The 23,748-nt window shown below is 42.3% G+C and overlaps 2 protein-coding genes across 9 annotated transcripts in view; one reads left to right on the forward strand and one right to left on the reverse strand.

The window, feature by feature from the left end:
• Window positions 1-582: 582 nt before the first annotated feature.
• Window positions 583-7,136, reverse strand: ORC6 (origin recognition complex subunit 6). Its single transcript, XM_025991808.2, has 7 exons — window positions 6,738-7,136; window positions 5,866-5,995; window positions 3,750-3,913; window positions 3,430-3,519; window positions 2,507-2,619; window positions 1,980-2,048; window positions 583-1,145 (listed from the first exon to the last, which is right to left on the reverse strand). The coding sequence occupies exons 1-7, from the start codon at window positions 6,968-6,970 to the stop codon at window positions 1,018-1,020; spliced, it is 927 nt and encodes a 308-aa protein (XP_025847593.1). The 5' UTR covers window positions 6,971-7,136; the 3' UTR covers window positions 583-1,017.
• VPS35 (VPS35 retromer complex component) overlaps window positions 7,087-23,748 on the forward strand; it is a 28,113-nt gene continuing 11,451 nt past the window's right edge. The window contains exons 1-9 of one of the 8 annotated variants that reach the window (XM_072723924.1): window positions 7,118-7,549; window positions 10,313-10,522; window positions 13,432-13,530; window positions 14,950-15,046; window positions 15,797-15,920; window positions 16,578-16,760; window positions 19,022-19,235; window positions 20,766-20,849; window positions 21,699-21,808. In XM_072723924.1, the coding sequence (XP_072580025.1) occupies window positions 13,516-13,530; window positions 14,950-15,046; window positions 15,797-15,920; window positions 16,578-16,760; window positions 19,022-19,235; window positions 20,766-20,849; window positions 21,699-21,808 (827 nt within the window). In that variant the 5' untranslated portion in view covers window positions 7,118-7,549; window positions 10,313-10,522; window positions 13,432-13,515. Of the gene's footprint in view, window positions 7,550-7,824; window positions 8,323-8,522; window positions 9,224-9,370; window positions 9,474-9,602; window positions 9,749-10,312; window positions 10,523-13,431; window positions 13,531-14,949; window positions 15,047-15,796; window positions 15,921-16,577; window positions 16,761-19,021; window positions 19,236-20,765; window positions 20,850-21,698; window positions 21,809-23,748 lie in introns of those variants that run through there. The other 7 variants (XM_072723922.1, XM_072723923.1, XM_025991803.2 and 4 more) reach the window with 7 other exon arrangements.

Raw genomic sequence — 23,748 nt, forward strand, 5'->3', positions numbered from 1 at the left:
AAAAATAAAATAAAATAAATAAAATAAACCAAATCAAATCAAATCAAATCATGCCTGGCATGATGCCTCAGAGCCACTAGCAACTTATTTTCCACAAAGGCCCTTCCCTATAGTTTCAAAATAAGGAGTATTTAATAAGGTTACATTCTTCTGTATGGGAATGTCAAAGAAAATAACCCTCGTCCACCTGACTTTTTACTAGGCTAGTGTGTAATTCACCACGTGAGATATTTATATGTGAATTTCTCTCTCCAGTCTAACATTTGCTAAACACTTACTGGTTTATACCAGATACTGTGCTAAATAAATGTTTTACATGTATCAGCTCAGATATACCTGTAAATTATTCTATGAAGTGACACCATTTTTAGTCCTACTTATAGAAGAGGCATAAAGAAGTTGATTAATTTGTTCAAGGTTTCACAGGTAGCAAGTGGTTGAGCAGGGTCTTAAGCCAGGAAGTCTGATTTCAGAGTCTGCTTTGGTGAGCACTATGGTTCAGCATATGGCTTTTTTCTACTAAAGTAGACAGCTTTTGGCATAGCAATGATTCCCCCAAACTGATGACAAGGGTGACATGAATGCATACAAAAATAATATTTTATTAACTTAGGCTTTACCACATATTGATTTAGTCAAACCAAAAAATTTACACAAAAACGTTAAGTAAAATCCCCAAGACTCCATTCAGCCTGAATTTTATTCTGGATAGGACAGGGAACTGTCTCCTGCATGAACAAAAGAGCAAAATGGCTCCAATTCCATTTTGTAGGAATGCAGACCTGTGGGGAGCCAAGGCCAAGGCAACCAGGCACCGTGCCTGACCTAAGGATTTGTTGCTCGTGTCACCAACCAGCCTGCCGCCAAGAGCTTAGCCCCAGTGCTGGCTTCTTTGCTATTAAGGCAACAGTCTTAGGATCCTTGTTATAATAGTTGAAACAAAATTCCAAAGCCCTCACATCTTCAGTGAGGTGGCAGATGTACTGTTTGCAGCTCACAGCAGTTTGGAAGCTGAAATCACTCTGCTGTAGCCTTTTGTGCTTTGGCAGCATTTTCCAAAATTTTCCTTTTCCATTCTTCATAATCCTGTGTCAGATCTTCATCTTTTTGCAGTTTACGTGGGCTCTCTACTATCTTCTCTGTTTCTGGGAGAGAAAATTTTCAAAAGTGTTTCAAAATATTTCACTGACAAGAAAAAAGCCAACTTGTTTCAAGTGTCTAATTAGTTAATAAACTTGTTTCAAGTATCTAATTAATTAATAAAAAATAGGGATTATCATGCTGAAACGAAAGGTGCAACCAGCAGCTAACATCAGCTTTTTGCTCTCTCCTCCTCCAAGCACCCCACAACACCCTGAACGTAGCTGGCTTTTATCAAGCACTCATCTTGTGCTTCAAGGCACTGTACCAAGTACTTCAACAGCATCATGTCATTCAACTCTCACCACAAGTCTATGAAGTGGCTGCTAATATTAATCACTACTTTATAGATTAGGAAATTGAGATTTACAGAAATTAAGTGACTTTCCTAAAGTTATGGAGCCAGTGGATGGTAAATAATGCAGGATTTGAACCTAAGCAGTTTGGCTTCAGGTGTGTTCATATTTACAAGCTATTTTTGTTTACTTCTGTAAATGACTGCTTAGAAAACTGGTCTCACCAAACGATTGTCCAGATTTATTTAAAACCTGACTTTTGGGATGCCTGGGTGGCTCAGCGGTTGAGAGATTGCCAGCTCCCGGGATCGAGTCCCGCATCAGGCTCCTTGTGGGGAGCCTGCTTCTCCCTCTGCCTGTGTCTCTGCCGCTCTGTGTGTCTCTCACGATTAAATACATAAAATCTTTAAAAAACCAAAACCAAAAACAAAAAACCTGACTCTTGTCAGGCAAGTAGCACAGGACTAGTCACCATATTAAACCCACTGCACACTAATCCCATTGCACTGATTTCAAAGTCTGTCCAGTGTTAGTTCACCTTACCGCTTGCTGGAGTCTCAGCCATTGTCTTCTTTTTCTTCTTTGGTGGAGTAGCTGAATCTCCAGCCTCTCCTTCAGGGAAAAAAAAAATGTGTCATCAGGGCTAAATTTTCTCTGATTCTTAATTTTAGTAGTTGGGCTTATCTGGGATCACAAGAAACAATTAGACACCATGACTGACCAAATACAAGGTTAAGGAGAAGGTGAATAATCTTGCCCTTGGTTTCTCTTGTCAGACCTAAGAATTTTTCCTGTTCCAGTTTATGTATATGGAGGCTGGCATTCAAACTGGAGCATGTTAACAAAAAACCTATTTTTTAGGCATGGAGTCATACAATCACGGGTATTTTAAAAGTTATTAAGCTACTTTATTTGAAAAACAAAAAAATTTCTCACTACCAACTTACCTGGTCCACATTAAATACAAAATTCAGAAAGCAGCCATTTTGCAAGTTTGAAAACATTAGGTGTTTACCAGCTGGTTTACATTTTCAAATGACACATTCTTGAAATATGGAATGAATACTCACTGTCAGCTTGCTGCCCAATCTTCTCTAATTGTTTACATAGTCGGTCAAATACGGCCTTTTTTACACCAGATGTAGCTACCATTTTATTTTTATTCACCTTTAGCTTTAGAATTCTGCAAAAGAATTTGACAAATTAGTTTTTAAGACCAATATAGTTATCTTCTCTGGCCAACTAGATTATCAACTTATTTCCTTTCTACCCATGCCCCAACTGTTTAGTTTTCCATTTAGTCCAAACATATATTATTAGGTATAACTATGTATATTTGCCTTTTAAAGCTAGTTATTTATTGGACTGAGTAAAAATATATATGAGAGGGATCCCTGGGTGGCGCAGCGGTTTGGCGCCTGCCTTTGGCCCAGGGCGTGATCCTGGAGACCCGGGATCGAATCCCATATCAGGCTGCTGGTGCATGGAGCCTGCTTCTCCCTCCGCCTGTGTCTCTGCCTCTCTCTCTCTCTGTGACTATCATAAATAAATAAAAATTAAAAAAAAAAAAAAAAAAAAAATATATATATATATATATATATATATATATGAGATTTGTTATGTAACAAAAGGGGCACATAGAAGACATTTGCTTTAGTGCTTCGTGCCTTAAAGAATCCTTTCTTTGTGAATCTCAGATGTTACTGATTTGCTGAACGACAATCATAGCACTTTTAAATGTTCAGTTCAGGGATGCCAGGCGGGGTTCAGGGGTTGAGCATCTGCTTTCAGCTCAACTTCTGGCAACAGTGGTTCCAAATTGTCAGCTATATTGTGGGATAAACAGAATCTAGTCACTTGGCTACTATTTCTAATATTATTTATATGGGAAAATATGTTCTGAGTTGAAATCACTGAATTAGAAGTCCTCTTTGAGAATGAGCAATCTCTTTGGAAATCGTGGACTCTTCTCAATGTTAAAAGGCACACTTACTTGCACGCTGAAAGTAATGCAGCACTGGTGAAAAGTGGCCTGGATAAGTCGAGATCCAACTGCTGTGTTTGTGGAAGACTGGATTTATAGCTAAGGGAAAGCAGTGTTTGCAGAATTATTTGTTAAAAAAATATTATTTCAAAGAGACTTAAAATATAAATCAGAATTTATAAGCTATTTAAATGCATGAGATATACATTATGCCACCTTACCATATCAGTTATTTTTTTAAGACTGAAAATAGAACATAGATAATTCTGCTTTATGTATCAGTACAAATTTAGTACAAATTTTTAATTAAGGTTCTTTATGCTTCATACCTTTGCAATATCTTTGAAGCCATGTTCACTGCTTCTGTACAGCTAAACTGTACTGCTAGGTCTCTTATTCCAATACTTGATTTCAGGCCCAGTAAACACTCAAAGGATTTAAGACAGCTCTGATACATCTTCTTGTTCAAGCCAGAAAGTTTAATTAAATAAGCCTTTGAAAGAAAAAAAAAAAAAGCACTTATCATAAAAATTATGATAATCATTCTACACATTGGTGCCCTTAAACACTTGTTTAGTAAGTCAATTTTTCAAAATTAATTCTATGACAAGTGGCTGGGTCTAGCTAACCATTTAGCTTCATTTAGTTAAAAGTCAGTAATCATGTTAGGCAGAGCTGAGTTCTGCTCTCAAGGGGTTCACACTAGACAGTAATGCATAAGCACAGATAATTTAAAAAACAAGTGTTAGTACAGCCAAGCTGTGAATAAAAACACAAGAGATATATACATGGTCATCAGTTTTTCAATGAAAGTGCCAATGAGGAAATCGCTGGGAAAAGGAAAGAAGGAAGTATCCGGAGTAGAGGTGGGAAGGATGAGTGTGTAGAGGAGGGACGAGAGGGGGAAACTGGCAAACAACAGAGGAAAAGCAACTCTAACAGAAAGTCAAAAGAAGCTTCAGAAAGGATGTAACAGCAAGGCAGGGTCATGTAAGACAAACTGGAGATTGCCAGAAAAGAAAGGCAGGTAAGAAAAAAAAAATAGTTGTATTTACAAAGCTGTGAGTCATTAAAGTACATAGTCTGTTAAGGAAATATATCGTGTAGCTTGAGGTTAGAGTTCAAGAGAAGCTTGAACTAATGGGGAGCCAACCCACTGGGAGCTAATGGGGTTTTTAATGCCACCACTTAATGAGTGTATCGTTAAGTGATATGCACTGTTAAGTGTACTACATATGGTTTAATCCTCACAATCTAGTGAAATGGATACTCTTATCCCCACTTTATGAATGAGGAGAAGAAGCTCAGAACTAATAACTGGTGGTATTGAGATTTGGTCTCAACATCTAACTCTTCCTGACTCCTTAGCTTGTGCTCTCAACCACTGTGATGCTAGAAGAAAAATACACATTTTTAAAAAATATTTTTATTCATGAGAGACACAGAGAGAGAGAGAGAGAGAGAGAGGCAGAGACACAGGCAGAGGGAGAAGCAGGCAGGGAGCCTGATGTGGGACTCGATCCTGAGTCTCCAGGATCACACCCTGGGCCGAACGAAGGCAGGCACTAAACCGCTGAACCACCCAGAGGTCCCTAAAGTGCATGCTTTAAAACCCATGGGTATTTGGGGCAGCTCAGCTGGCTCCACCGTTTGGCACCACCTTCAGCCCAGGGCATGATTCTGGAGACCTGGGATCGAGTCCCACGTCGGGCTCCCTGTGTGGAGCCTGCTTCTCCCTCTGCCTGTGTTTCTTTCTCTCTCATGAATAGAATCTTTTAAAAAAAATTAAAAAACAAAGCATGTGCTTTAGCACGATGCTAGCAGCGACATGAAAGATGGTCTTGAGTAAAGAAAGAAGTGGCCAAGGAAACTAGATGGTAAATGGAATTTTCTGCCAACTCTGAAAATTATTTTAAAGCTTATCTAGAGTAATCACACATGACAATAGCCAGGAAAATTCTAAAACAAGAGTTCTGGGATCTGGGATGCCTGGGTGGCTCAGAGGTTAAGCATCTGCCTTTGTCCCAGGGCCTGATCCTGGAGTCCTGGGATTGAGTCCCAGGCCGGGCTCCCTGCGTGGAGCCTGCTTCTCTCTCTGCCTGTGTCTCTGCCTCTCTCTGTGTCTCTCTCATGAATAAATACATAAAATCTTAAAAAAAAAAAATGAAAAAAATAAAACAAGAGTTCTGAGTTTAGTCCAAAAAAGAAATTACAGTGCATACTTAAGTTTCAATGTTGGGGCACCTGGGGGTTAAGCATCTGCCTTGAGCTCACGTCATGACCCCGGGGTCCTGGGACCAGCCCCACTTCAGGCTCCTTGCTCAGTGGGGAGCCTGCTCTTCTGTGCCCCCTGCGTGTTCTCTCTCTCTCTCAAATAAATAAATAAATTCTTAAAAACAGTTCACGGTTGCAGCAGGTTGCCGGCGGCCGGCAGCACCTACTCACTCTGTCCAGGGGGCACTTCCCGCAGGACGCCGCGAGGTCCAGGCACATGACCGCGCTGCTCGTTTCCGTGGTGCGTGCCGACAGGCCAGCGCACTTCACCTGGGACAGTCGCAGGTACTCCTCTGCTTTCCTGGTTATAAGGGGGACACGCTCGCTGTGGTGAACGACGGAGGCAGCGGGGCGGCCCGCACTCGGGGCCCAGCCGCGGCGAGGCTTACGCGGGGTGGGACGGAGCCCGCATCCTTGGGTTGGCCGACGCTGTCCTGGGGGATGGAGCAGCCCTGACCCTGGGCACCACCGAGCTCAAGCGCTTTAGGGCAAAGGTTAAGTTCTTCGGTTTCTTGAAACAAAAAGCACGTGCTCTCGTTCCTCCGCTGCGGCGCCCTGAAGGCTGCCAGCTCCCCCGGGGTCGCTTCCTTCCGCCGGTTCCTCGAAGCCAACGGCACCCAAACTGCGGGGGCGAGGCGGCCTGGGGCCTTCCGCCGCCACAGCCGGGTTTCCGACCCCGTGCCGCACGGGCCGCCCCCTCACGCCCCCCGGGCCCGCACCCGCACCCGCACCCCGCTCAGGCCCGAGACCGCCTCACACATCCGTCAACCTGAGGTGGCGGCCGCTGCCGCGAGAGCGGCCGGCAGGGCGCGCCCCCGCCCCTCCGCCCCGCGGCGCCCGGCCAGGTGTCCGCCGCCGCGCACAGGCCGCCAGGAGGCTCCGCGGAACCACCCAGGTCCCGACTCCCCGCAGGCCGCGCGGCGCCCCGCACGCGGTTCCCACCGACGTCTACGAGCGCCCCGTCCTGCGGGTCCCCGTCGGCCGCCGCGGGAGGTGCTCCTGGGGGCAGAGCCTCACCGGCCCGGCGCCGCCGCCAGACCCACCTCAGCACCTCCGGCTCCGCGATGCCCAAGCGCGCGGCTAAACACGACATCAGCCCCGACGCCATGGCGCCGACTCCTGCTCGCGCGAACAACGGCAACCGGACGAAAGCCGCGCGCAAACCCCGCGCCTGCCAGTGAGGGCCAGGCCCCACCCCCTGCCGCATCCGGATTGGCTGGGACGGAGCCCTGCTGCACCCGGATTGGCCGGGACCCAGGCCCCACCGCTGCTGCATCCAGTCTGGCTCGGGCAGAGCCAGGCCCCACCCCCTGCTGCATCCAGTCTGGCTGGGACGGAGCCAGGCCCCACCCCCTGCTGCCTCCGGATTGGCCGGGACGGGAGCCAGGCCACACCCCCTGCTGCATCTGGACTGGCGGGGACCAGAAGTTGAGAGCGCTCCACCATCAAGCCGTCTTCCTGTCGCGCATGTGCACCGCGGCTGCACGCTCCCAGGCAGGAGAAGCTGGACCGGCCGCGCCCTCTCCTTCCATTCCTCCCGTCGTAACAAACTCTCAGACGACGCCTTTACTTCCTGCCGCCGAGAGATACCCCGCTGCCCCGCCCCCGCCCGCCCCCCTCCACACACCGCGGACGGACTGGCTGGCGCTAAGGTCCGTCCCTCCACGGAGAGTGGCAGGAGCCCATAAACACGCGAGACTTGAGTTCCCAGACGCGGGCCAATCGAGGAGCCGTCTGCGGGGCCCGGGGGCGGGGCTAAGGGGGGCGGGGTTTGCGGCGGCCGCAGCGTCACCTGACCGCGGGAGGCTCCGGGCGGGGTGGGTGCTGCTCGCTGCAGGCTCGGGGAGTCGCCATGGTGAGTGTCGAGCGGCCGCGGGGCCCGGTCGGCCCTGCCCCCGACCCCTGCGCCCTCCCAGCGCCGCGGAGCCGCGCGGGCGGAGCCGGAGCCCCGCACGCCGGTCGGGGCCGGGAGCCGCCGGGCTGGGCCTGCGGGACGAGGGCAGGCCGGGGAAGGCCACGGGCGGGCTGATCCGAGGCCGGGGTGGGCGGCGGCTCCCGGTTCTGAGGCGTGCCTGGGCCTGCGGCCGCCTGTCGCGGAGGTGGGTCCGCCGCGGTGAGGGGCCGGGGGCCGCCCGGAGGTCGCGCCCCGGCCGGCGAGCGTTTCCGGCGTGGCGCCCTCTGGCTGCGCGAGAACCACCTGCCGGAGGATCGGAGCGGCGCCCTGGTGTTCGGCTCTTCCCCGCGGCGTCCGCCGGCCAGCTGCGGGGCCTGCTTACGGGGGCGTCCCGTGTGGTGCGCGTTGCCCTGACGGAAGGGCGACTTGTCTGCCCCGACCCTTGTTGGCCGGCTCCGGGTCGCTCGCTGCAGCGGGCCCTGGGCTGCGGCCCACACGCCTGCGCCTCCTTAGCGGGGCCGCGTCCTCAGGCGGTGCCCGCGGCCTGTTCGCCTCCCGGGGACCGGCTGCTCCGTGCGCCGCGCTGCGAGGCGGGGCCCCGTGAGGCGCCCGCGGCCGTCAGGGCCGTCCTGCCTCCGCGGGGACTGGGCCCCCGAGAACTCTTTCCGTCGGCGGCTGGTACGAGGACGATGCAAACGTTTGACTAGGATGTGCCTGTTGTGGGCATTCGTGAGGTGAAGGTCACGGGGTTCATTTATTTTTTATTTTTAAAGATTTTAATGTATTTATTCATGAGAGACAGGGAGAGAGGCGGAGACGCAGGCGGAGGGAGAAGCAGGCTCCACGCGGGGAGCCCGACGCGGGATTCGATCCCGGGACCCGGGGTCACGCCCTGGGCGGAGGGCGGCGCTGAGCGCCGAGCCCCGGGCGCCCCAGTCAGAGTTTTGGCCTCCTGCGCCTCGGCCCTGTGCAGGGTGAGCCCGCTTGAGGCGATGAGCTGGACGCAGCCCCGCGCTCCCGAGCACCTGTGAGAGGAGCCCGGATGCGGACTTGGGCGGGTCGCTTGTCATCCTGGAGTCTCCCCTTTGCGCCTGGAAACAAGCGTTGGCTCCTAGGATTCTGGGAGCCGGGTCACTTCAGGCGTCCTGTGGCCTCAAAGCGGAGCGTGCCGGGCGCTGGAGCGACGCCGAGAGTGAGGCGGGAGCGGTGCTTGTGGGCCCGGATGTAACTGTGAGGGGTGCTGTGCGGGCGCTGGAGCCCGGGCTGCGGGGCCGGGGAGCTGGGAGAAGGGCGCGGTGACGCGATCTCTCCCGCGAGGGCCTGCGAGCGACAGAAGCAGAGACCCTCCCGGGGGAGCGGCCGCGGGGTGGCCTTGGGCTCAGGTCATGATGGGGTCCCGGGGTCAAGCCCCACGTCGGGCCCCCTGCTCGGGACAGTCTGCTGCTCCTTTTCCCTCCTCCTGCTTGTGCTGTGCCTCAAATTAGCAAAAGTTTGAAAAAAGGAAAAAAAGATTCTCCAAATGGAGAAGAGAATAAGTGTCGCTAATAGATGAAGCTGGGACAAGTGAATATTGTTCGTGGCGTGTCCAGCCTAGAATTCCTGGGGAGATGTATTGGCAGATGAAGCTGGAGCCAGGTTAGTGTTCAAATCATATTTTGAAGTTGCCAAGCTCTCATCGTCCTAATGCTCCCTACTTCAGTTGCAATCGTGTGCCTTATAATTACAAGAGTAGTACTTACATTGAATATGATGTTCTGTATCTGTGAGATTTTCCTCTTACAGTTGACTTACAGCGTGTTGGATGACAGCTACAACCTACCAGTGAGGAGATGGACCAAATAAGTTGCTTAGATGGCTGGAGATAATGGCTTGTATCTAAGGGGAGGTATAATAATAGTGACACTTATAAAGTGCTTGATTATTAAGTGCTAGGCATATTCTGAGTTCTATCTGTGTCATTTCATTAATTCCTCATAATAGTAATATAAGTACTCTTACTGTCTCTGTTTAATAGAAGAGGAAATGAATACACGTGGTTTGAATGGAGAGCAGTTTTATGAGTGATCCACTCATGATGGATCACTTTCTCTGAGCCTGACGGCTATGTAGACTTCTTGGGAGCACTGTTTGGCCTGGGTCTCAAGCTCAAGAGAGCCTCATGTTAGTTTGATCTTGATTCTGTAATGTTTCCATTATTTTTCTCTCATCCATGTAACCTTTTAAGTACATTAAGTACAAAGCCGTAAAAAAAAAAAAAAAAAAAAAAAAAGGTACAAAGCCGTTTGTAAATGGGGAACTAGTTCCGTAAGTAAGCAGACCTTGATTACCTGGCTTGTGTTTAATGAGACCATGCATAAATAAACAAACAAACAAACCATGCTCACATTTCTTACTGCTCTTGCTCTATGTGACACTTCCCAGGAAGAACCTCAAGACACTCCCTTAGAATAGCCATATAATGGCTACATTTGTATAATAGCTACATTGCCTTGGAGAGTAATTTCTAAAAATAACATTTCCTTATTATAGTTTTAGTTCATTTGTAGCCTACCTTGTAATAAGTCTGTAGTTGCCTATATTATATGTTTATTTTAAACCCAGCTGATGCAAAATAGAAGAATTCTGCTAAAGTTTTCTTAATAGATCACTGAATCTATTCAGTTTATACAAAAATTTTTAGGTTTGTAGTCTCTTTGTAACCACAGTTTTATTTGCTGTATTAAGGTTATTATACACCATAGCCAAAAGGTGGAAGCAGACCAAGTATCTCATCAATAGAAGAATAGATAAAATATGGTATATACCTACGATGGAATATTATTCATCCTTAAAAAGAAAGGAAATTCTGCCATATGCTACAACATGGATGAACCTTGAAGACATTATGCTAAGTTGAAATGGCTAGACACAAAAATGTAATTCTACTTATATGAGGTACTTAGAGAAGTCAGACTCAGAGAAAGCAAAATGGTTGTTGTGTGGGGTAGCACTAGAGAATGGAGGGTTATTGTTTTATGGGTACATATTTTCTCTTGGAAAAGATGAAAGACTCCTGAAGATGAATGGTGCTGATGACTGTACAAGAATGTGAATGTGCTTAATGCCTTGGAACTGCACATTTAAAAGTAGTTAAAATGGCAAATTGTATGTTATATATATTTTACCACAATAAAAAAGTAATTATAAAAATTTCCTGATGTATCTATATTTATCTCTGAACCTAATGAAGTCCATTTATTCTAATAATAGATTCTAATCTATTGCATCTAGAGATAAAGGGCCAAAAAAATCCAAACCCTAGCTTGGTGTCACTGAAGTTCTCAGAGAACCAGTCCAGGATGGATGGTGAATTTCATGAAGTCAGAATCCTCAGATGCTTGGGGTTGTCTTTGCCTCTGAGACATTTTAACACTAGTAGTTCTGCTGTATAAATTAAGGTTCCCTTTAAATTTAGTTTAAAAGACATTCGTTTTTCTTTGATATTTGTATATGCTTGTGAAGAAGTGTGGTCATAGGGAAGCACAGGTTACTAGAGTTTGCCATTGGAAAAAAAAATAGAGACATTTGGCATTTATTATTAATTTTTTTTCCTCTTTCCAAAATTAGACCAAGAAAAAGTTTTCCATTTTTATAAGTGATTCTGATTCACAATGGGTTTTTTTTTTTAAGATTTATTTATTTATGATAGACATAGAGAGAGAGAGAGAGAGAGAGAGAGAGAGAGAGGCAGAGACACAGGCAGAGGGAGAAGCAGGCTCCATGCAGGGAGTCTGACGTGGGACTCGATCCCAGGACTCCAGGATCACACCCTGGGCCGAAGGCAGGCGCTAAACCGCTGAGCCACTCAGGGATCCCCTAACTTTTATGTTTATACATAAGTCTTTGCCTTCCTCCTTTCCATCTCATTGTATAGAGGCATCTTACCTTTAGTCATTTTTATTAAGGTGAAATTCATATAAGATTAGCCCCTTTATATTTTTAAAGATTATTTACTTTAGAGGGAGTGGAGAACAAGTGAGGGGAAGGGCAGAGGGAAAGAGAATCCTCAAGCCGACTCCCCACTGAGCGCAGAGCTTAACTGGGGCTCAGTCCCAGGACCTGAGGTCATGACCTGAACTGAAATCAAGAGCAGAGCACTTAACCAACTGACCTACCCAGGAGTCCCAAGAGGAACCATTTTAAAGTGAACAATTCAGTGGCAATTAGTAAATTTGCAGTGTTACACAACCACCGTTTCCAGTTCCAAGACATTTTTATCACTCCCAAAGGAAAACCTGTACTCATTAAGCAGTTATTTCCCCACTCTCTCCTCTGGTAACCACAAGTCTACTTTCTTTCTATGGATGATTTGTTTTGGGGGGGGGGGGGGGGCATTTCATATGAATGGACCTCAGACCTTACATGGTCTTTTGTGCCTGGCTTCTTTCACTTAGCATAATGTTTCTTAGTTTCATTCATGTCACATATATCACTACTTTCTTCCTTTTTATGATTGAATAATATTCCAATATATATATTTATGTATATGTGTATACTACAACTTAACCATTTGTTGATTTTTTTTTTTAAGATTTTATTTATTTGAAAGAAAGAATCTGCATTTGGGGGGAGGGGCAGAGAGAAGCAGAAGCCCGCTGAGCAGGGAGCTGGATGCGGGCTTGATCCCAGGACCCTCAGTTCATGACCTGAGCTGATGGCAGATGCTTGACCACCTGAGCCACCCAGGCACCCCCATCTGTTGATTCTTTAGCCATTTTTTATTAAATATAAACCTAAACATTCTAAAACCAGCTCATTTCATTCATACACTGAGCATTTATGAAGCATCTATTATGTGTTAGGCAGTGTGTTGGGTCCTGAGGACATAAAAATGGCCATAATTTGTAATTACAAAATAACGCATGCTGCAGTAGAGGTATAAACACGGTGTTTATACATGTAAAGGATCGTGTGGTTAATTCCGTTTGGTAGATCTAATTAATTTTGCAGGCAGGGTTTTGCTGATAACAAAAAGAAGAGTATCTAGATATCCATTATAGCTGTAGACCTCTCTACATGAAATGGTAATGTAGGGACTTGAGAGTACTCCTTGTGGTCTTCTCCTATCAGTCACTAATAATTTCAGCTATTTTATTTCTTAGTTTTTTAGTCTCGTATATTGTCTGAGAAGGTCAGTGTTTCATAAACTGGTTTCTTGATCTAAGACTAGTCTAAAATGTAGATGAAAAGTAGTATAGAGCAAAAAAGAGGATTTTAGAGATTTTGTTTAGGCTATACCTATCACAAGGATTCAGATTGGTTGTATGGCCATGTTCTGTTGTTGGATTCAAACTAACACCACGTTTTTTGGGACCAACCTGCTACAGGAATGTTGAGTCAGTTTCTGAGAGTAGAGATACTCTACACATTACTGTTACCCTTCAGTATTATTATGCTATTAATTTGGGTGACTGGGTATAGCTCTCGATTTAATAGTTGTCAAAAATAGGGATCCCTGGGTGGCGCAGCGGTTTGGCGCCTGCCTTTGGCCCAGGGCGCGATCCTGAAGACCTGGGATCGAATCCCACCTCGGGCTCCCGGTACATGGAGCCTGCTTCTCCCTCTGCCTATGTCTCTGCCTTTCTCTCTCTCTCTCTCTCTCTCTCTCTTTCTGTGTGACTATCATAAATTAAAAAAAAAAAAAATAGTTGTCAAAAATAGATAAATGGGTTTAAGATCTAGGCCTGGAATGAGGCTTTTATGAAAGCCTTGGGAAAGGGCTATGGCTAGAACTACAGAAGTAGCAGATTTTTTGGAAGAGAGTGCTAATGAGACATTAATGGAAGTTTTTTGTTGTTTTTTAGCCTACAACACAGCAGTCACCTCAGGATGAGCAGGAAAAGCTCTTGGATGAAGCCATCCAGGCTGTGAAGGTCCAGTCATTCCAGATGAAGAGATGCCTGGTAAGAATATCAACATGAGAGGCAAAATTGCAGTCTGTGTGTTTTGCAAGGTTGTATAACACCACTGCTCCTGCTGAATGTAATCTTCAGTGTCCTCTGTCCCATGTCCCTCAAGCACTGCATGGAGCAATTTCAACAGGGAGCCCCGTTTACTTGCATTTGTGTTTATGATTTGGGATTGTCTGTCTTCCCTCTCAGAATAGAAGCCCCACGAGGACAAGAAACCTTACCTTCTATCGCCGTGCCAATATCTGACCTCGGTTACTGGTCTCATTGGTTCTATACCTCAAACCTGAGGAGTACTTGACATAAAATGGGTGCTGAATAAATATTTTTTGAAAGAATGTATTTAAATACTTTCATTTTGGATTATTCAGCTTTTTTCTATCTTGAAGGCTTTTGTTTCCATCCTGAATGGACATATATTTTTGCAACAACCAGTTTGAAAATTTCTGTGTTTTCATATTCTAAAAGACAGAGTAGGAGGTAATCTGTGTAGAAACTATAGATTCTCTGCATTAAAATTTAAGAAATAGAACCAAACTTCAAGTTATAAGTTGCTCTGATGATGATGATTTTACCTTTGTAAAGTGCCTCACAATTTCTAAAGCTTAGTGATAAGCTGTTTTAACCAATTGTATGTATTGTATTTTTTTTTCTTCCCCCCCCCCAAAAAATGTCTTGACATAGAGAACATGAGTGGGTATGGAACTTGATATTGCTTGTTTTTGTCTCTTTCTGAGTATGAATATTGCTTCCTGTATCTAAAGGCATTGTCATAATATGTGTTTAGTGGGACACATGGGCATTGTGAGGAGGAAAGTATACTTACAAGGATGGTCATTTCAGACATCTCTAAAGAGTCTTTACCTATGACAAAGCCATTGTCAGGATAGTAGCTTGCTTTAAAAGAATTGGTATGCCAGCTCTCTCAATTGCAGGCGCATGTGAATTCATGGCGCTAGTTTCATAATCATTAGGAGTTGAAAAAATTAGTTATGCCAGGAAGTTTGTAGTCTTAGGTACATAAGACTTGCTAAGCTTCACAGTCCTGGTGAGAAACCATGAATCTTTTTCTTTCAGTAGGAAGAAGGCAAGGTGAAACTAAATCTGATTGTTGGGATGCCTGGGAGGCTCAGGGGTTAAGCATCTGCCTTCAGCTCAGGGCGTGATCCTGGAGTCCCAGGATCGAGTCCTACATTGGGGTCCCTGCATGGAGCCTGCTTCTCCCTCTGCCCATGTCTCTGCCTCTCTCTCTCTCTCTGCATCTCTCATGAATAAATAAATAAACTCTTAAAAAAACAAAAAAAACCTGACATGTGATTAAAATAATTTAAGTTCTGTATACTGTGTAACAAATCCAAGTTACATCTTTATTTAAATTAAACATTCCCCTCAATTCTCTTGGTATTTCTGTAGGACAAAAACAAGCTTATGGATGCTCTGAAACATGCTTCTAATATGCTTGGTGAACTCCGGACTTCTATGTTATCACCAAAGAGCTACTATGAACTTTGTATCTTTTGAATGTTGAGGATTGACCATTTTGATCATATTTTTTTTTCTTGATAAGGCCATATTTTGTTTTTTCCTTGTTGAGTTTTTCTGGTGTTACATTACTTTTCATTGTCTTAACCAAATAGTAGTACTCCATGTAAATTTTGTAAGCGAGGAAAAAGAAAGACTTAATATCAGAAACCCTTTATGCTTAAATTTCTTTGTTGTTGTATTTCAATTTTTAGTCCCTTCATGAGGGATATTGAGGCTGTTAGGCAGTTGGTTCTTTAATGCTTAGATATTGTCATGCATGACTCAAATGAAAATGATTTGCCATTTCAAAACCCTCTAGTAGTCTGATTGGGCATTCCTTGTTTTTACTGCTTTGCTTTACCAGACATCTTTTAAAAACCTTATTTTATCTTTTTTGCATTTTATTTATTTTTTAAGTTTTTATTTTAATCACCTGGTGTTTAACAAGTGCCCTCCCTTAATCACCATCACCTATTTCACCCATCCCCCCACTCCTGTCCCCTCTGGTAACCATCAGTTTGTTCTCTGTAGTTAAGAGTCTATTTCTTGGTTTGTCTGCCTCTTTTTGCTCATTTGTTTTGAGTGAATAAAAACCCTTATTTTAAAATAAGGAAAGCCCAACTGAAATTCTATCTTCATTTATGGTATCTGCCCAATAGTTTAATGACTCCAACAAATTCCAGAGTATTGCTTATGTTGGCTTGGCTTTATATCAGTCCTTAATCGTAATTAAAAGATATGGCTATTTCTGATGAACTACACTACTTGGAGGTCTACCTGACAGATGAATTTGCTAAAGGAAGAAAAGTGGCAGATCTCTATGAACTTGTACAGTATGCTGGAAACATTATCCCAAGGCTGTAAGTAACTGAGAATCTGAGGGCTTTTATATCTGCATTTTCCACTTTATTTATTTATTTTATTTTTTTTCTTTTTTTTTTCTTTTTTTCATTTTCCACTTTATGATATAGCCTTTAAACTTTGATTTTTAAAAACCAATTTTAAGGTTATTTAATTTCTTAGCAAATTGAAATTAGCATTTTGGTAGATATTCTGAGTTTTCTTTTAAGGCTTTAAGGTATAATTTTACTTTTTATATAGATAATTGAGGAATTTTAGAAATAGAAAAAGCAGATATACTATTTAGTGTTTTGACTACTAGAAAAATTAATATGACATTTAATCTCTTACTAGTATGCTTAAAGATGGTAATGATACTTATGTATGTATATAAGTGTATGTGTGTGCAACATATACTTACATATATACATATATTTGTGTATGTGTGTAAGTATATGTGTAATTTGTATATAAATATATGTACAAATTGGGGAGAGGGTTAGTGAGTGGTTGCATTTTAAATTAGATATATTTTCATTGTAGAATGGAATGTAGAATGGTCCATCTTGCTTTAATATGTTTGGGTTCAATATGTTTGTACATAATCAAATTCTTGACTTGAGTCTTTTATTTATTTATGAATATTTTAATCCAGTGTTTCCTCATAATTCCCCTAGTTACCTGTTGATCACAGTTGGAGTTGTATATGTCAAGTCATTTCCTCAGTCCAGGAAAGATATCTTAAAAGATTTGGTAGAAATGTGTCGTGGTGTGCAGCATCCCTTAAGAGGTTTATTTCTTCGAAACTATCTTCTTCAGTGTACCAGAAACATCTTACCTGATGAAGGAGAGCCAACAGAGTAAGTGATTTTCTTTTTCTTTTTTTTTGTGTGTGTGATTTTCTTTTTTGATTTAGTTGTTATACTTTTTTGTTGTAGAATATATAAGAAGTATAGAAAAGTGTATAGAAAAAAAAACAATATTTCTCCCACCCACAGGACTTGGGAGAAGTACTACTTCTTTCCTCCCACCAGTACTTGTAACATTTCAGTTGGAGATTTCCTTTGTGATGTAGAATTCTTCAGTATATGTGGTATGATGCAAAATGTACTCTTCTAGGGACACCTGGGTGGCTCAGCGCAGGGCATGACCCTGGGTCCCGGGATCGAGTCCCACATTGGGCTCCCTGCGTGGAGCCTGCTTCTCCCTCTGCCTGTGTCTCTGCCTCTCTCTTTCTCTGTGTCTCTCATGAATGAATAAATAAATCTTTAAATAAATAAATAAAATAAAAATTATGTCTGGGTTATTAGAACCTGCTTTTTTCATTAAACATAATTTTATGAGTATTTTTCCATTACATTAAGTATTCTTTGAAGATGTGACTTTTTAAATGAGTTATATTTTGAAATTATATTTGTAGTGAAATACTGACAAATGCTTAACTTTTTCCATGAGGTAGCTAATTTTCATATTGTTTTTTGAGTGTGTTATCCATTTTTGTCATTTATGGACTGCTAGATGCCCTGGATAGAAGTGATTTAAGTTATCTGTGAACACAAATTGCATATTAACTCCAAAAAAAAAAAAAAAAAGCCTTTGAGAGCCCTGTCTCTTGTGACCAATATTCCAGTATCCACATCCATTTCACTTGTTGTATCCCACAATAAAGATGATGGTCAACCAGCTGTGGTCTACAACAACCAGGTGAACTATTTATATGCAGATTTCCTAGATTGAGGACCTTAATTCCTTTTAAGTTTATTTATTTAAAAAAACTTTTTTTTTTTTTTTAAAGTAATCTCTACATCCAACATGAGGCTCAAACCCCAGGACCCTGAGATCAAGAGTTGTATGCCCCTACTGATTGAGCCAGTCAGGCACTCATTGTTTAACTTTACTTATTCATTTGTTTCTAAGGTATACAGTTCAGTAATTTCTAGTATATCTGTATCAATTTCTTTTTAAGAGAAAAAAATATAAAAATTTACCATGCATATGATAAATGATATAGAAAAGGTAAAAATTTAACAATGCTGAGAAGATAATGAGGTTGTTTTATTATGATTTGACTGTCAATTTTGAACATTTAATTAGGCAATCATTAAAAAAATTTTGAAGCCTATATTCCCTGTCCTATGAGATGAAAAATCAGCAGGAAATATATGGTCTCCTCCCTCACAAAGTTTATATTCTAATTGAAAATGTTCAACAATAAAATGATGTAGTTAGGGCATCTGGGTTGCTGAATCAGTTAAGGATCTACCTTCAGCTCAGGTCATTATCCTGGGATCGAACCCTGTATCGGGGTCTGTGCTCAGCATGGAGTCCGCTTGTCCCTCTCCCTCAGCCCCACCCTCCTACTTGTGCTCTCTTTTTCTCTCTCAAATAAATAAATAAAATCTTTTTTTAAATGGTGTAGTTGGGGATCCCTGGGTGACTCAGCAGTTAAGTGCCCACCTTTAGCCCAGGGTGTGTGATTCTAGAGACCGGGATCAAGTCCCACGTCCGGCTCCCTACATGGAGCCTGCTCCTCCCTCTGCTTGTGTCTCTGCCCCTCTCTCTGTCTCTCATGAATAAATAAAATATTTTTGGGGATCCCTGGGTGGCTCAGCGGTTTGGTGCCTGCTTTCAACCCAGGGCATGATCCTGGAGACCTGGGATTGAGTCCCACATCGGGCTCCCTGCATGGAGCCTGCTGCTCCCTCTGCCTGTGACTCTGCCTCTCTCTCTCTGTCTCTCATGAATAAATAAATAAAACCTTTAAATATATATATATTTTTTAAAAATGGTGTAGTTAGCAGTACGTTATGCGTATCAGGTTTTTTTTAGGCTTTTTGAATTAATAGAGTTGCTCTGAGAATAAGTTGGGCCAAGGTAGGGAATGGGGGAAAGTGTTTTGTTCCTTTATACTTGCACTGTGTCCTCTCCCTGGTATTTTTTTCTCTTAAGTCTGTTTTCCCTTGAGGTTGAACACTAAGCCAATGAAGTTGAAAGTCTTTTCTGTTAAGTATCAATGTATTAAAGGGATAAAAAGGAAACGTACAAAGGAGAATGGTAACAATAAGTTGGTCCTATAGTGTAAATAATAGATGTAAAGATTTTTTCAACTCTCTCTTTTCAGTGAAGAAACAACTGGTGATATCAGTGATTCCATGGATTTTGTACTACTTAACTTTGCGGAGATGAACAAACTCTGGGTGCGAATGCAACATCAGGGACATAGCCGAGATAGAGAAAAAAGAGAACGAGAAAGACAAGAACTGAGAATTTTAGTGGGAACAAATTTGGTGCGCCTCAGTCAGTTGGAAGGTGTAAATGTGGAACGTTACAAACAGGTTTATATCCTTTTACTTGTTACCTTTTCTTACAACATGAGATAAATTTGAAGCCTGATTTTCTTAATTAAAATGTTTTTTTTTTTTTTTTAATTTTTTTTTTTTAATTTTTATTTACTCATGATAGTCACAGAGAGAGAGAGAGAGAGAGGCAGAGACACAGGCGGAAGGAGAAGCAGGCTCCATGCACCGGGAGCCCGACGTGGGACTCGATCCCGGGTCTCCAGGATCGTGCCCTGGGCCAAAGGCAGGCGCCAAACCGCTGCGCCACCCAGGGATCCCTAAAATGTTTTTATTAAATATTATTACAGTGGGGATCCCTGGATGGCTCAGTGGCTTGGCATCTGCCTTTGGCCCAGGGCGTGATCCTGGAGACCTGGGATCAAGTCCCACGTCAGGCTCCCTGCATGGAGCCTGCTTCTCCCTCTGCCTGTGTTTCTGCCTCTCTCTCTGTCTCTCTCATGAATAAATAAATAAACAATCTTTAAAAAAAAAAAAAAAGGACCAGGTAGTAAATATTTTTTGATTTTGCAAGCCTTGTCTGTAACTACTAAACGACAAGTTGTGGCAAAAAGCAACAACAGACAGTATGAAAGTGATTTACAAAAGCAGACATTGAGCTAGATTTGCTCACCCCTGGAAGAGATAATCCAGGATAGTGTCACACATATGTAATGAGTTACTTTTGATAAAAGCATAGTGGTAACTTATTCAACAAATGTTCTGAAACAGTTGGACATCTCTGGGCAAACAAGATCCTTAAATGGTGACCCATTCGCACCATATAGAAAAACTCAAAAAATGGATCAGAGACCTAAATATAAAACCTAAAACTATAAAACTTCTAGAAGAAAACACAAAGGAAATCCTATAATGTTGGATTAGACAAAGATTTCTTAGGATACAAAAGGCACAAATTATAAAAGAAAAATGAATTTGATAAATGTCTTAAATGACTTTCTAAGTAGAAGTCCAGAATTTAAATTTTTATTTAAAAATTCCTCTATGAAATGTTAAGGTTTCGTTTAAAAAGAATGGGTTGGAAAAATCTTTTTTTTTTTAATTTTTTATTATTATTTATTTATGATAGTCACAGAGAGAGAGAGAGTGAGGCAAAGACACAGGCAGAGGGAGAAGCAGGCTCCATGCACCGGGAGCCCGATGTGGGATTCGATCCCGGTCTCCAGGATCGCGCCCTGGGCCAAAGGCAGGCGCCGAACCGCTGCGCCACCCAGGGATCCCGGGTTGGAAAAATCTTAAAGATTCTTGGGCACCTGGGTGGCTCAGTGGTTGAGCATCTGCCTTTGCCTCTGGCCATGATCCAGGGGTCCTGGGATCAAGTCCCATGTCAGGCTCCCCACAGGGAGCCTGCTTCTCCCTCTGCCTCTGCCTCTCTCTCTGTCTCTCATGAATAAATAAATAAAATCTTTTTTTTTTTTTTTAAAGAAAAATCTAAAGATTCTCAATAGCTTAAATGTTATTAGAGGCGTGGCTTAGCATTTAAAAATGTTTTAACCCTTACCCTTTTAGATTGTTTTGACTGGCATATTGGAGCAAGTTGTGAATTGCAGGGATGCTTTGGCTCAAGAGTATCTCATGGAGTGTATTATTCAGGTAAGTGAGAACATATATTGCATCTTTTAAAAGGACTCATTTTATCTTAAATAGTTTTGTTTTGAAAAAAAAAATCTTGATAGAATAGAAAATAAACTGTCCTCGGTGCCTGGGTGGCTCAGTCAGTTGAGTGGCTAACTCCTGATTTTGACTCAGGTCATGATCTGGGGTCCTGGGATTGAGCCTTGCATGCCAGTCTGGGCTCAGTGAGTAGTCTCCCTCTCCCTCTGCTTTCCTCCCCAGTTGCGGGTTCATGTTCTCTTTCTTTCTCTCAAGTAAAAATTTTTTTTTTTTTTTTAAGATTTATTTCTTTATTCATGAGAGAGGCAGAGACACAGGCAGAGGGAGAAGCAGGCTCCTCACAGGGGGTCCGATGCAGGACTTGATCCCAGATCCTGGGGTCACACCCTGAGCAGAAGACAGACAGACGCTCAACCGCTGAGCCTCCCAGGCGTCCCAAATAAATTTTTGAAAAGAAAAAAAGATAAGCTGTCCTGAGTAAAGGATTCTTTTCTCTTACTGATGACTTGGTCTTAGTATTGATGTGTTTTTCCCTCCAAAATGTAGGAAAAGAGTAGCCTCTAAGTTCTCCAGTTCTTGTTAGTTTTAGTTTAGTTATAGATGTATTTTGGTTAGTGGAATATTTATCTGAGCTTTAAGGAAGCTCAGAAGTAATATATTTGAATTTAGTTGTGTAAGATTAAAACAATTATTTTTACAAATATGAACTTTAAAAAAAATTAAAAATAAAGAAAAAAACAAAAAAAACAAATATGAACTTTACCATAAGTCCAAAATATAATGTGAAATACGTTTACTTGTATCAATTAATTATTATTTGATTTTCAGGTTTTCCCTGATGAATTCCACCTTCAGACTTTGAATCCTTTTCTCCGGGCCTGTGCTGAGTTACACCAAAATGTAAATGTGAAGAACATAATCATTGCTTTAATTGATAGGTAAGTGCTTCCAACACTAGAGGGCAGTGTTCCAACTTGGGACTAATGAATTTAAAACATTTTTGTGAATTGCTTATTTCTGTTACATCTTTTTTATATTAATGATTGTAAAGTAATTACACTTATGAACAGTTTAGTTCTGTAAGTATGAATTTCTTCCAGGTGCCTGTCTAGCTTAGGCAGGAGGCATGGAAATACATTTAAATTTTTTTTTTTAATTTTTAAAATTTATTTATGATAGTCACAAACAGAGAGAGAGAGAGAGGCAGAGACACAGGCAGAGGGAGAAGCAGGCTCCATGCACCGGGAGCCTGACGTGGGACTCGATCTTGGGTCCCCAGGATCGCGCCCTGGGCCAAAGGCAGGCGCTAAACCACTGCGCCACCCAGGGATCCCATGGAAATACATTTAATTGGCAATGTCCTACAGATCCATTATTTAAATCTTAAAATTCAAAGAATAAAATTTATTTTTTTACAATAATTAATGTTATCTTTTAGTGGGAACTGATTTGATTTGGAGTTTTTTGTTTTTTGTTTTTTTAACCAAGTAGCTATTAGATGTATGATTAAGAATGTTTAGGTAATCACTCTATTGTCACATTTTTTTTTTATTGTCACATTTTTTAAAAGAAGAATTTTGAAGTATTAAATATGTTTAGAAAATTCCCCTTATGTTTGAATTTTACTATTTTAGGCATTCATCTTGGTTACAGGTATAAAACTTGGCCTTTGATAATGGCTTTAATGAGTACCTGCTTGGCAACCATACTGAGTGCTAGTATATAATATGTGTCCTGCTCGTTTGCTTACACATCACTGACATCGTGAAACCAGGAGCCCAAGTGAAGATATATTTCTGCAAATACCTTTTGTTACATTTTAAATACCTAAGTTATTAAAGTCTGAGAATTTATATGGCACATTCTCCAAATTATCAGTTTAAATCTGGGCAGCAAGAATTATATGCGAATTGGACATATTCTTAATGGAGGCTAATAAGATTTATCGTTGAAGATTTCTCTTTCAAATCATGGCTGTTAAAATACATTTGTCACTTTAATGAATTTTTATCCCTGTCTACTTGATTAAGCTTCAAAAAATATTGCAAAATCAGGCTGTTGAAAATTATTTATGGGGGGATCCCTGGGTGGCTCAGCAGTTTAGCGCTTGCCTTCGGCCCAGGGCATGATCCTGGAGTCCCGGGATTGAGTCTCGCATCGAGCTCCCTGCTTGGAGTCTGCTTCTCCCTCTGCCTGTGTCTCTGCCTCTCTCTCTCTCTGTGTGTCTCTCATGAATAAACAAACAAAATCTTAAAAAAAAAAATTATGTATGGTGCAAAATAGAACATATTGTAAGAATACAGTAAAATAAGACATTATTGACGAAACTGGTTAAAAATGAATTGATCACTTTCTTATACCATACACAGAAGTAAACTCAAAATGAATTAAAGATCTAAATGTGAGACCTAGAACCATAAAAATCCTAGAAGAGAGCAATTTCTCTGACATGGCAGTAATTTCTCTGATATGGGCCATAGCAACATTTTCTTAGATATGTCTCCTGAGGCAAGGAAAATAAAAGCACAAATAAACTATTGGGGCTACATCAAAATAAAAAGTTTCTGCACAGTGAAGGGAACAGTCAACAAAACTAAGAGGGAACTTACTGAATGAGAGAAGATATTTGCAAATGACCTATCCACTAAATGATTAGTATCTAAAGTATATAAAGAACTGACCAACTCAACACCCAAAGAGCAAATAATCCAATTTAAAAATAGGCAAAAAACATGAGCAGACATTTCTCCAAAGAAGACATCTAGATGACCAACACATATATGAAAAGATGCTCAGCGTCACTCATCATCAGGGGAAATACAAATCAAAACTACAATGAGATGTCCCCTCACACCTGTCAGAATAGCTAAAATCAAAA

This window comes from Vulpes vulpes, chromosome 10, assembly GCF_048418805.1.
Source record: "Vulpes vulpes isolate BD-2025 chromosome 10, VulVul3, whole genome shotgun sequence".
NCBI classification, from domain to species: Eukaryota; Metazoa; Chordata; class Mammalia; order Carnivora; family Canidae; genus Vulpes; species Vulpes vulpes.

Excerpts from the sequence above, each read along its gene's own strand:
- ORC6 (XM_025991808.2), bottom strand. The coding sequence starts at position 6,970 with ATGCAGCAGCGGTGGGGCCTGGGTCCCGGCCAATCCGGGTGCAGCAGG. Across the intron at positions 3,914-5,865 it reads GGAAGTGCCCCCTGGACAGA|GCTTATTTAATTAAACTTTC; the intron begins GTGAGTAGGTGC and ends TTTCTTTCAAAG. Across the intron at positions 2,049-2,506 it reads GATTGGGCAGCAAGCTGACA|GAGAGGCTGGAGATTCAGCT; the intron begins GTGAGTATTCAT and ends TTTTCCCTGAAG.